General features: G+C 37.3%; 1 protein-coding gene across 1 annotated transcript in view; it reads right to left on the bottom strand.

Moving 5' to 3' along the window:
- CLNK (cytokine dependent hematopoietic cell linker) overlaps nt 1-12,591 on the bottom strand; it is a gene marked incomplete at its 5' end in the record, with an annotated part of 99,163 nt that overhangs the window by 11,909 nt on the left and 74,663 nt on the right. The window contains 2 exons of the mRNA XM_036852257.1: nt 392-469; nt 4,819-4,952. Of these exons, the coding sequence (XP_036708152.1) occupies nt 392-469; nt 4,819-4,952 (212 nt within the window). The remainder of the gene's footprint in view (nt 1-391; nt 470-4,818; nt 4,953-12,591) is intronic.

Below are 12,591 nucleotides of genomic sequence, written 5' to 3'. Positions count from 1 at the left end.
GACCTCTAGGAAGGAGATGAAACTTGAACAAAGCAGAAGGAAGGCACCTTCCATTGCAACCTCCATTTATACCCCAGCTTCCACATTTGATCTCCAAAATAGTTCCTTAGGGTTGATTTTACTATTTTCATTTAACAAAGAAAGAAATCTGCATTTACAGATATGTAGGTACTTGAGAAAGTCATGCAGCTGATAAGTGATACAACCAAGTCTCAAATCTAAAACTCTGTTTGAAAGCCCACTTTCAACGACAACCTCCCCAGCACTGAGAAATACAGGGTGAGGCAGGAACTACATCAAAGCGCACTGCTTGTTACATCCTGTGACCTATGGGCAGAAAACCATAGGATGACTACAGAAACAATGTGATGGGCCCTGGAGAAGCCATTACCGTGTTCTCCTTCATCAATGCCTCTTCCACTGCCTGGCGACTGTATTCTCCAATGTACCATTCGTTGTGCCGGACATCCTGCAGTACGGGTTTAAATGATGAATATTTTAGGGTCAAAGGAAAGGATTAATTATTAATTAAAATTTGTTTTTATTCCACTAGTGCCAAATCACAGTTGGATTTATGGTAGATATGCAGTATAAAATTTCTGTCCCTGGATCTTGAGATAGACACAGAAAAAGTAATGGCAGCTTAGGAATTATGAAATTGGCATGACAAAATCTCTCTGTCATTGAAAGTAACCAGAAATGTCACTCCATCTACTGAGAAAGGTGCTTTGGCACCAAACTTAAAACAGATAATAAACCCTTTATCTGTCAATGCTGTCTGAACCTGTACCTGCTGAAGCTTATTGAGGTGGAATATATATAGTTTATGATCCCTATGAGGCCCTAGGCACCATAGAAACAGCAGGGGAGGGGAAGACAGGTACAGATAGAGAGCATCTTTATGCCAATTGCCTAAAGTCCCATGTGGCAGTACTGGGATTTGAACCCTAGTCTGTCTGGCTTTCTCCTTGTGCCATACTACCTTATTTATACTAATTTGTTTCTTTTGATTGTAAAATCCACATAACAGAGAGAAGGAAGGGCAGTCAGAGATGCACCATGGATCTGCAATTCCTTTGCCGAGTCCCAAGGATAATAATATTAAATAATCCTTTGCATGAGTCCAACGTCTCCAAGGACATCCCTCATTCATTATCCCAGTTCATGCCTGCAAGAATCCTGCGAGGCAGGCATTGCCAGGACAGTGGAGGCTCAGGAAGTCAACTTCTGTTACATGTGGCAAGAACTAGGGATGTGACATCAGGTCTTTGGTCTCCCAAAGTACCTGGTCCTCCCAGCACAGACTTGATCCTTCCAAGGATGGGTACACCAAGCACATGTGAGTGCCGCTGGGAAAGGCATGAGTTAGCTTCCCTCCCAACTCTCCAGCCTCACTTCCTCTCCCTCCCCCGCTCCCCAGTCTGAGGACAAGTCAGATGTGCTTGCTGTTGTCTGGACACACACAGCTTCAGGGCTTGGCATGAGCTAGCCCCGCTGCCTGGAATCCCTCCTCCTCCTCACTCTCCTTCTCCCTGGCTCTGCCATTCTCTTCCATCAAGTTTGGGAGCAAAGTCACCTCTTATTTGAGGCCTCCTTTGGAATGAATTCCTTTACCTAGTCCCTACCCCTAGGGGAGGGTTGGTGCTGGAAGGTCCAGAGGCAGGACCTGTTACACTCCATCAAAGCCAGGTAACAGGCTCCAGAAACAAAGGGCATCTCTCTGCAGAACTGGGAGCTCTCTGAGCTGATAGTGGTCTGCTGCTTCTGGGGGGCCTCTCTGCCAGTCCCGGGGCTTGGCAGGGCTCAGTCATGGTGTGCTTCATCTACTCTGATTTTGTTTATTTGTTCAAGCTGGAAGACACTTAGAGATTTTATAACCCTGTAGTTCTCCAGGTGTGATCATGAGGGCTGGCTGGTGAGTTTAGGTGCTGCTCAAACACAGCATTAGATAACTCTGAATTACCTGGGGGGAGAAGTGGTTCCCTTTCAGTTCTCTTTTTAGCCCTTTGAATAATCCAAGAGGGATATTTCATTTTGGTGCTATTTTGTCCTTAATATCTCTCTGGTATTTCTAATCTCTCCTTATGCTGAGATTCATTAGCGAGTGATGGCATCCTGCTACAAGTTTTTTTTTTTTAACATCTTTATTGGACGATAATTGCTTTACAATGGTGTGTTAGTTTCTGCTTTATAACACAGTGAATCAGCTGTACATATACATATATCCCCATATCTCTTCCCTCTTGCCTCTCCCTCCCTCCCACCCTCCCTATCCCACCCCTCCTGCTACAATTTAATAGCCTTGTTTTGTTTGAGCTGCAATAAAATTTTTTTTAAAAATGTGATAAAATATACACATCATAAGATTTACCACTTAACCATTTTCAATTGTACATAGAATGCAGTGGCATTGAGCACATTCACATTTCTTTGCAGTCATCATCACGATCCAGCTCTAAAATATTTTCATCATCCCAAACTGAAACTCTGTACACATTCAACAACAACTCCCATTATCTCCTCCCCTAGCCCCTTGTAACCACCATTCTACTTTCTGTCTCTATGAATTTACTTATTTTACCCTCATATAACTAGAATCGTATATTTGTCCTTTTGTGTCTGACTCATTTCACTTAGTATCATGTTTTTGAGGTTCATCTATGTTGTAGCACCTGTCAGAATTTCATTCTTTTTTACAGCTGAATAATGTTACTACATTTTCTTTATCCATTTATTTGTTGATGGACATTTGGGATGTTTCTACCACTTGGCTATTGTAAATAATGCTGCTGTCAAGATGGATGTACAAAAATCTGTTTGAGTCCCTGCTTTCATTTCTTTTGGGTATATACCTAGAAGTAGAATGCTGCAATTAGTTTTAAGATTACTTTCTGGGACTTCCCTGGTGGTGCAGTGGTTAAGAATCTGCTGCCAATGCAGGGGACACAGGTTCGATCCCTGGTCTGGGAAGATCCCACATGCTGCAGAGCAACTAAGCCTGTGTGCCACAACTACTGAGCCTGTGCTCTAGAGCCCGCGAGCCACAACTACAGAAGCTTGCGTGTCACAACTCCTGAAGCCCGTGTGCCTAAAGCCTGTGCTCCGCAACAAGAGAAGCCACCACAATGAGAAGCACGTGCACCGCAACAAAGAGTAGTCCCTGCTCACTGCAACTAGAGAAAGCCTGTGCGCAGCAACGAAGACCCAGCACAGCCCAAACTAACTAAATAAATAAAACAAATTAATTAAAAAAAAGATTACTTTCTATGTATGTAATACTGGTTTTCTATTTGGAGTAGTGATATAAAATGAAAAAAAGAGTTAACTTGAGTAAGTATAACATTATTATTGATAGTATGTGGATAGGCCACAGATCATAAAGGTGCATTCAAATAGTTGAAATCAGGGCAATCCTTATTTAGTGCAAGCCTCTCCCATGCTTGAGGAATCCAGGCTCTGGGAGGGATGTGACTTTAGGATAGACATCTAGTTAGGACCCTGGGATTCCAGCGCTTATGAAGGAGATGATGAGGAAAAGGAAACCAGGTATGTAAGAAGGGGCAACAAAAGAATTACGTACAAAACATTCCCCAAAGTCAAACTTAACAGTATGAGACTTCTTTTAGAATTAAGGTCAAAATTAATGTAAATATAAGGACAACCAATGGCGCTTGGGACACTATAGGGATTATGGGCAATTGACCACAGAGGTATTCTATGTGCTCTGCTTCTGCTTAAAATCTTTTGCAAGCTCTGTAGCAGAACCCTGAGCATACAAGGATATGGAATGGAGACCCAGAAGAAGCATGTCTTTTTGTGCCTTATTGTGAAAGACTTTAATAAGTAATGTTGCAAGGTGATTGAGGAAAGAGCATAGCATTTACAAAGAAAGTTTTATCCCTCCATATAGGTAAGTATAAGTGCAACATGGTCTGAGAAGAACTGATTGTAGGGATGGAGAATATTTTAGAAAGAGACCAGGAAATAAATGAAGGGCAAGCAAGAATCCATCTACTATCTATTTTCATCTCTCCCTCCTCTTTATGTCTCCTCTGGGGCAGAGACCATAACTTCTAGCAGGTTGTCTGGTATAGAATAAGTGCTCAATACATGCTTGTTAGACTGTTCAAATGAAATGAGCATACAATACGTGGATCTTTTGTTGGAAAAACAATTGCAATATGTAAATCCCAATCAATTCTAAGAGATTACTGAACAGTCAATAAATATAAAACAGTCCTAAATCTCTATTTTTTGGATTAATTTAAAAAAAACACTTTTAGAATCTGGAAATATGCAAGTTAAAGAATCTAGTGAAACGTAATACAAAATGTTATATAGCAAAATACTTTAAAAAATATTAAACCCCAATAATACATAGCCAGAAGGGGAAAACTCAGATCCAGTCATAATGATCTCCTTTTAAGCACTGTTCAAGAAAGCTCTCTTGGGCTTCCCTGGTGGTGCAGTGGTTGAGAATCTGCCTGCTAATGCAGGGGACACGGGTTCGAGCCCTGGTCTGGGAAGATCCCACATGCCGCGGAGCAACTAGGCCCGTGAGCCACAACTACTGAGCCTGCGCGTCTGGAGCCTGTGCTCCGCAACAAGAGAGGCCGCGATAGTGAGAGGCCCGCGCACCGTGATGAAGAGTGGCTCCCACTTGCCACAACTAGAGAAAGCCCTCTCACAGAAACGAAGACCCAACACAGCCAAAAATAAATAAATAAATAAATAAAAATTAAAAAAAAAAAAAAAAGAAAGCTCTCTTTAGATGCTAAGTTCATCTAGAAAAATATTGCAGAGAATTGTCTGCTTTACCTTTTCATCAGACCTTGTGGGGAAAGGCTTCTTCCTGCTTGTGTTTTTACAACATAGCGAATTTTCCAGAGGGCCATAGCTGGCTGGAGACTGACATCTCTGAGGAGGATAGGACTGCATGCTTTCTTTATGATCTGGAAAAATAAATTCACATTTAACTATGATTGCGTTACAGTCTCAGACTGCGTCCCTCCGACAAGGAGCTGGAACCCATCACTGCCTCCCGTGTCTATGGCAACCTTGGTCTGTAGCACCATCATCTCACTCTGGACAGCAGTCTCCTCTAGACTGTTCTCTTGCTTCAGCTTTTGCCCCTGTCTCTTTAGGGCATCCGGAGTCATCTTTAAAAAATGTAATTCTGACTTTGCCACCTCCCCGCCCCCAAGTACAAATCCTTCCATGATTTCCTTTACACCTGGAAGAAAATCCAAACGTTTCAACTTCTGTCAGTAAGGCCCCAGATAATCTTTCTCTTATTTCTTCATCCAGCCCCCATCCTCCACACTGTTTTGGCCATAATGAACTCTGCTCAGTTTCTTTAACAAGCCAAGCTTGTTCCCAACTCAGAAAACACCGTTTTTTTAAATGTAAAAGAATAAACTTTTGTTTTAATGGAACATCATGTTTAACCTGAAAGAATGACTAACACAGCTATCATTATTCAGACTTGGGCAGTTGGCAGATACTTTAATAAAAATGAACAAGTAAGCCTGTCACTTCATGGAAAGCAACTGGTAGTATTTGTGGCCAATTTTAAAATTAGACTTTTCAAGTGCAAACTGGAATTTGGAAAAACTTGTATCTGCCACCGTGACTGAATAACATATCCACAGTTCGACTTTTCTGATGAGATTGGAGGTGTTACGTGCAAATGTGATTTAAAACAATATTATGTACTAAAATATGTTAACATAGAAAATATCTGCTCAGGTCTGTGAACCACTGTTTTCCAAGTGACTAATATATGATGCTACCAAATCATGCCTGTGTAAAAGATTCTTTAGAAGGGAAGATAGATCGATGGATTTTAAAGTAACAGAATACAAAAAGTTCATTGAAACACTTGTCCAGTTTTGATGTGGTATTTTCTCTATATGCTTCACTAAAAATAACATTTCCACTGTGTCATTCCAGTAAACACTAATAAAAGATGGATTTCAAGAAATTAAGGCCACAAGGAAGGAGTGAGGTGTTAGAAGGAATACTTAAAAAAAGATATTTATAAATATATTAGTAATTTAAAGCAAGGATTAACTGTATACAAATTATAAGGCTTTGAGGGTATAAAAACAATATCAAAATAAAATATTAGACAGTAATAACATATAAAATGGAAAAAGGGTGATTAGTATGAAGGCAGAATCATAAGCTATTTAGCCTTAATTCAGTCTAGAAAACATAACCAAAGTTATAGTTCTGGCCAGTAGATTAATAAGAGCTTTGAAAAAAATGGAATAGTTATATTCACACAGTATATTTTTGAGGCAAAATACTAAATAAAACATTAGCAAATATTTATATGCCAGTTATTGTAATGCAAGTTATATGTGTATTTATTCTGCTGTTTGTCATCAAAATGTCAAATTTCTCTGTAGGCTTACTAAGAAGAGCAAAGAATACTCCTGAAATATTGGAAGTTTTATTTCAAGGGTTCCAAGGATTGTGGCTTTTAATGAGGAGTCTAAGAATATAGGGAATTACATGTATCAAAATGTTTGTTTTAGAAAAGTGTTTGATCAATTAAAGTTGAAATTACATTCATCATAGTAAGTTAATTTCACTCACCAATTTATGACTAAAAATAGGAATAATGCTAAAGACATCTCTGTCTTTTCAAATTTTATTTTATAAGGAAAAGAGCTCTACTTTCAAACACAGTACAGAATCCATACCATCAGAGCAAAATCATCCTAAGTTTGCTGTATTGTTGGGAAGAGGATATGAACTTCAGAGTTTTAAAATTCAAGCATGCTATTTATTTATTTAGCTAAACACTGAAGGTAAGCAATGGAAGAATAGAATTTGTATAACTTTCTAGAAAGAGAAAAAAAGAGGAGTAAAGAAGAAATGAATCCAATATATGGCAGGAAAAGAAAAAAAAAGTCAATAAAATTGGCAAATAGGAGGCACAACAAAATATAAAAATTGATCCAAAAATATTAGTAATTACAATAAATATCAACAGTGTAAGTTTAATACTTAAAAATCAGATGCAGATTGGTTTAAAAATTCCAGTTCTGTGCTAATTACTCATCTGAAATATAATGACACAAAAGGATCACTAATGAAAGGACGGAGAACCATAGACCAGGCAAATCCTAATCAAGAGAAAACTAAAAGAGTTATTGAAATATTAAAAAAATGACTTTAACAACTTTATTTTAAATCATGGTGAATCAATACATAAAGACATTATTTAAATGGCTGTAACTATCTTTTCAACATGTATTGAAACAGTAAGAACATACTTGAGAGTAAAAAATAACCATTATCAACATTTCATATTAGTTTGTGTGGCATACATAATAGAGTTAAGTGATTATGAATTTTTCATGATATTGTGGCAACTGATTTAATATATTTCAACTCTGAGTGCCTTGCTTGAATATTTAAAAATCCTACTTGAAAAAGAATTTGGAAACAGCTATGTGAATCTGTAGTCTATTCAGAGAATGAGTTAAAGAAAACAAAACAAACAAACAAAAAAACAACTTTGCCATGCTATTTCCCCCGAAGGCCTGGATGGATTTTTGCTTAATAAATGAATGAAATTCCGAGTATGTAATCCCCTACAAGTATTTAATTGATTTTGTTCTTAAGTAATGGCAGTAATCTTTGGAAAGTTTTCTTTATATAAGACATTGCATTTGAGTTTTATAACTGCAAGAAATAGGACTGTCCTACTCAGAGAATGGAGGCTTACATTAATAAAGAGGTTGACACAGGGTAATTGGAAGAACAATGGAGAGAACAATGTGTAGGTGGGCAATAAAATTAGGTAGCCTAATAAAAGCGGTATGGGTTGTAGAACCATACTGACATCAATATTTACTAATATTTGAAAATTCTCATGTATATAAAGCTTAGTACAGTGCCTAATCCATACTAGTCACTCAATAAATGCTACTGCTGTTAGTGTTATTAGAGAAACAGCTCTAGACGTTTCTTTTGAAACTTAGAATAAAACCATTGTGTTTTAAGCAGCTCTCCATACTTATTAGCAAATTTTAACCTTACCCTTACATAAAATTTAAAAAATAATTTTCTAGGTAAAGAGCCATATATTTCAAAGAACATTTATAAAATGCAGATAGAAAGGAAAACATTAGTGAACAAAAACTAAAACAAACAAAAGAGAAAAGAAATCATCCACCACCCCAAATTTAGAGAGTAATGTTACTATTTTGGAGTACCACCAAACCCTTCTGGATTCTCTTCCAATATATCAAAATCATTTTCTTTTTGTCCTGAGATCCATCTACTTAGGCTCTTAATAGCTTAGCTTGAATTCATTTATCAGAGAATTGAGCAAAGTCTGTTTATCAAGTAGTAACTTAGCTATCAAGAGTAACTGAATATTTTCAAAATTTTTTCTCTTTTGTTAGGTAAGGATAATGATATCTACATTGACAGAGAAGTAGTCTTCATGAGTCTAAGTGAAGAGTACTGTCTCCCTCATCTGAAGCGTTCAACTTAAAACCAGTAAGCTTTAGTGAGCCCACTAGACTCAGAACTCTATGTGTGCCTGGATTGTGTGCTATTTTCTGTACATCTAATTTCTGCAAAGCACTGGTGACCCAAGGGTGAATTTTTACCCAGGAGAATGAACATCACTCAGTAAGCTGATGGCCTCACTGAGTTCAAGCACTGGGTAGTTAAAGGATGGGGCTGTCTCTATTCTGTATGCTTAGGGCCCAGCCCAATGGGGCATAAACCATGAACTTGGTGGATATTCGTTTTTTTTTTAAAATATTTTTTAAAATTAATTTTTATTGGAGTATAGTTGATTTACAATTTGTGTTAGTTTCTGCTGTACAGCAAAGTGAGATATTTGTTGACTAAAAAAGGAATTAATGGTATTTGAAGGCACTGGAGGCCAAAACATTTCCTTCATCCACCCCAGGCCGTTTCTTTAAGCAACCTATTTTTTTTAATATGAGTAGAGAACAATCTACATGACCCCAGTACTAATGATCCACTCCAGCCAGAGGGTACTTGACTGGACTCATGTCTTTGAAGACCGTCCCACTTCACTAACACTGCTGTTCCATTCTTTAATTGTTGTTTATTTTTAATTTGTGCAATATTTTCTTTTTAACATCTTTATTGGAGTATAATTGCTTTACAGTGTTGTGTTAGTTTCTTCTGTATAACAAAGTAAATCAACTATATGTATACATCTATCCCCATATCCCCTCCCTCTTCTGTCTCCCTCCCACCCTCCCAATCCCACCACTCTAGGTGGTCACAAAGCACGAAGCTGATCTCCCTGTGCTATGCAGCTGCTTCCCACTAGCTATCTATTTTACATATTGTAGTGTATATATGTCAATGCTACTTTCTCACTTCATCTCAGCTTACCCATCCCCCTCCCCGTGTCCTCAAGTCCACTCTCTACGTCTGTGTCTTTATTCCTGTCCTGCACCTAGGTTCTTCAGAACCAATTTTTTTTTTTTTTTTTTTTTTATTCCATAGATATGTGTTAGCAGGCGGTATTTGTTTTTCTCTTCCTGACTTACTTCACTCTGTATGACAGACTCTAGGCCCATCCACCTCACTACAAATAACTCAATTTCCTTTCTTTTTATGGCTGAGTAATATTCCATTGTTTATATGTGCCACATCTTCTTTATCCATTCATCTATCAATGGACACTTAGGTTGCTTCCATGTCCTGGCTATTGTAAATAGTGCTGCAATGAACATTGTGGTACATGACTCTTTTTGATTTATGTTTTTCTCAGGGTATATGCCCAGTAGTGGGATTCCTGGGTCATATGGTAGTTCTATTTTTAGTTTTTTAAGGAACTTCCATACTGTTCTCCATAGTGGCTGTATCAATTTACATTCCCACCAACAGTGCAAGAGGGTTCCCTTTTCTCCACACCCTCTCGAGCATCTACTGTTTGTAGATATTTTGATGATGGCCATTCTGACCAGTGTGAGGTGATACCTCATTGTAGTTTTGATTTGCATTTCTCTAATGATTAGTGATGTTGAGCATCATTTCATGTGTTTGTTGACAATCTGTATATCTTCTTTGGAGAAATGTCTATTTAGATCTTCTGCCCATTTTTGGATTGGGTTGTTTGTTCCTTTGATATTGAGCTGCATGTGCTGCTTGTATATTTTGGAGATTAATCCTTTGTCAGTCGCTTTGTTTGCAAATATTTTCTCCCATTCTGAGGGTTGTCTTTTCATCTTGTTTATGGTTTCCTTTGCTGTGCAAAAGCTTTTAAGTTTCAATAGGTCCCATTTGTTTATTTTTGTTTTTATTTCCATTTCTCTAGGAGGTGGGTCAAAAGGATCTTGCTGTGATTTATGTCATAGAGTGTTCTTCCTATGTTTTCCTCTAAGAGTTTTATAGTGTCTGGCCTTACATTTAGGTCTTTAATCCATTTTGAGTTTATTTTTGTGTATGGTGTTAGGAAGTGCTCTAATTTCATTCATTCATCATCTATGTTGAATAATAGTGGTGAGAGAAGGCAACCTTGTCTTGTTCCTGATCTTAGAGGAAATGGTTTCAGTTTTTCACCATTGAGAATGATGTTGGCTGTGGGTTTGTCATATATGGCCTTTATTATGTTAAGGTAAGTTCCCTCTATGCCTACTTTTTGGAGAGTTTTTATCATAAATCGTTGTTGAATTTTCTTGAAAGCTTTTTCTGCATCTATTGAGATGATCATATGGTTTTTCTCCTTCAATTTGTTAGTATGGTGTATCATCTTGATTGATTTGCATATTTTAAAGAATCCTTGCATTCCTGGGATAAACCCCACTTGATCATGGTGTATGATCCTTTTAACGTGCTGCTGGCTTCTGTTTGCTAGTACGTTGTTGAGGAGTTTTGCATCTATGTTCATCAGTGATATTGGCTGGTAGTTTTCTTTTTTTGTAACGTCTTTGTCTGGTTTTGGTATCAGGGTGATGGTGGCCTCGTAGAATGAGTTTGGGAGTGTTCCTCCCTCTGCTATATTTTGGAAGAGTTTGAGAAGGATAGGTGTTTGCTCTTCTCTAAATGTTTGATAGAATTCTCCTGTGAAGCCATCTGGTCCTGGGCTTTTGTTTGTTGGAAGATTTTTTTTTTTTTTTAAACATCTTTATTGAAGTATAATTGCCTTACAATGGTGTGTTAGCTTCTGCTGTTGGAAGATTTTTAAGCACAGTTTCAATTTCAGTGCTTGTGATTGGTCTGTTTATATTTTCTATTTCTTCCTGGATCAGTCTCAGGAGGTTGTGCTTTTCTAAGAATTTGTCCATGTCTTCCAGGTTGCCCATTTTATTGGCATATAGTTGCTTGTAGTAATCTCTCATGATCCTTTGTATTTCTGCAGTGTCAGTTGTTACTTCTCCTTTTTCATTTCTAATTCTGTTGATTTGAGTGTTCTCCCTTTTTTTCTTGATGAGTCTGGTTACTGGTTTATCAATTTTGTTTATCTTCTCAAAGAACCAGCTTTTAGTTTTATTGATCTTTGCTATTGTTTCCTTCATTTCTTTTTCATTTATCTCTGATCTGATTTTTATGATTTCTTTCCTTTTGCTAACTTTTGGGGTTTTTTGTTCTTCTTTCTCTAATTGCTTTAGGTGTAAGGTTCAGTTGTTTGAGATTTTTCTTGTTTCTTGAGGTAGGATTGTATTGCTATAAACTTCCGTCTTAGAATGTCTTTTGCTGCATCCCATAGGTTTTGGATCATCATGTTTTCATTGTCATTTGCTTCTAGGTATTTTTTGATTTCCTCTTTGATTTCTTCAGTGATCTCTTGGTTATTTAGTAGTGTATTGTTTAGCCTCCATGTGTTTGTATTTTTTACAGTTTTTTTTCCTGTAATTGATATCTAGTCTCATAGTGTTGTGTTTGGAAAAGATACTTGATATGATTTCAATTTTCTTAAATTTACCAAGGCTTGATTTGTGACCCAAGATATGATCTATCTTGGAGAATGTTCCATGAGCACTTGAGAAGAAAGTGTATTCTGTTGTTTTTGGATGGAATGTCCTACAAATATCAATGAAGTCCATCTTGTTTAATGTATCATTTAAAGCTTGTGTTTCCTTATTTATTTTCATTTTGGATGATCTGTCCATTGGTGAAAGTGGGGGTTAAAGTCCCCTACTATTATTGTGTTACTGTCAATTTCCCCTTTTATGGCTATTAGCATTTTGCCTTATGTGTTGAGGTGCTCCTCTGTTAGGTGCATAAATATTTAGAATTGTTATATCATCTTCTTGGATTGATTCCTTGATCATTATGTAGTGTGCTTCTTTGTCTCTTGTAATAGTCTTTATTTTAAAGTGTATTTTGTCTGGTATGAGAATTGCTACTCCAGCTTTCTTTTGATTTCCATTTGCATAGAATGTCTTTTTCCATTCCCTCACTTTCAGTCTGTATGTGTCCCTTGGTCTGAAGTGGGTCTCTTGTAGACAGCATATATATGGGTCTTGTTTTTGTACCCATACTCAGCCAGTCTACGTCTCTTGGTTGGAGCATTTAATCCATTTACATCTAAGGTAATTATTGATATGTATGTTCCTATTACCATTTTCTTAATTGTTT

This window comes from Balaenoptera musculus, chromosome 5, assembly GCF_009873245.2.
Source record: "Balaenoptera musculus isolate JJ_BM4_2016_0621 chromosome 5, mBalMus1.pri.v3, whole genome shotgun sequence".
NCBI lineage: Eukaryota > Metazoa > Chordata > Mammalia > Artiodactyla > Balaenopteridae > Balaenoptera > Balaenoptera musculus.
This window is presented reverse-complemented; position numbering and strand designations above follow the sequence as displayed.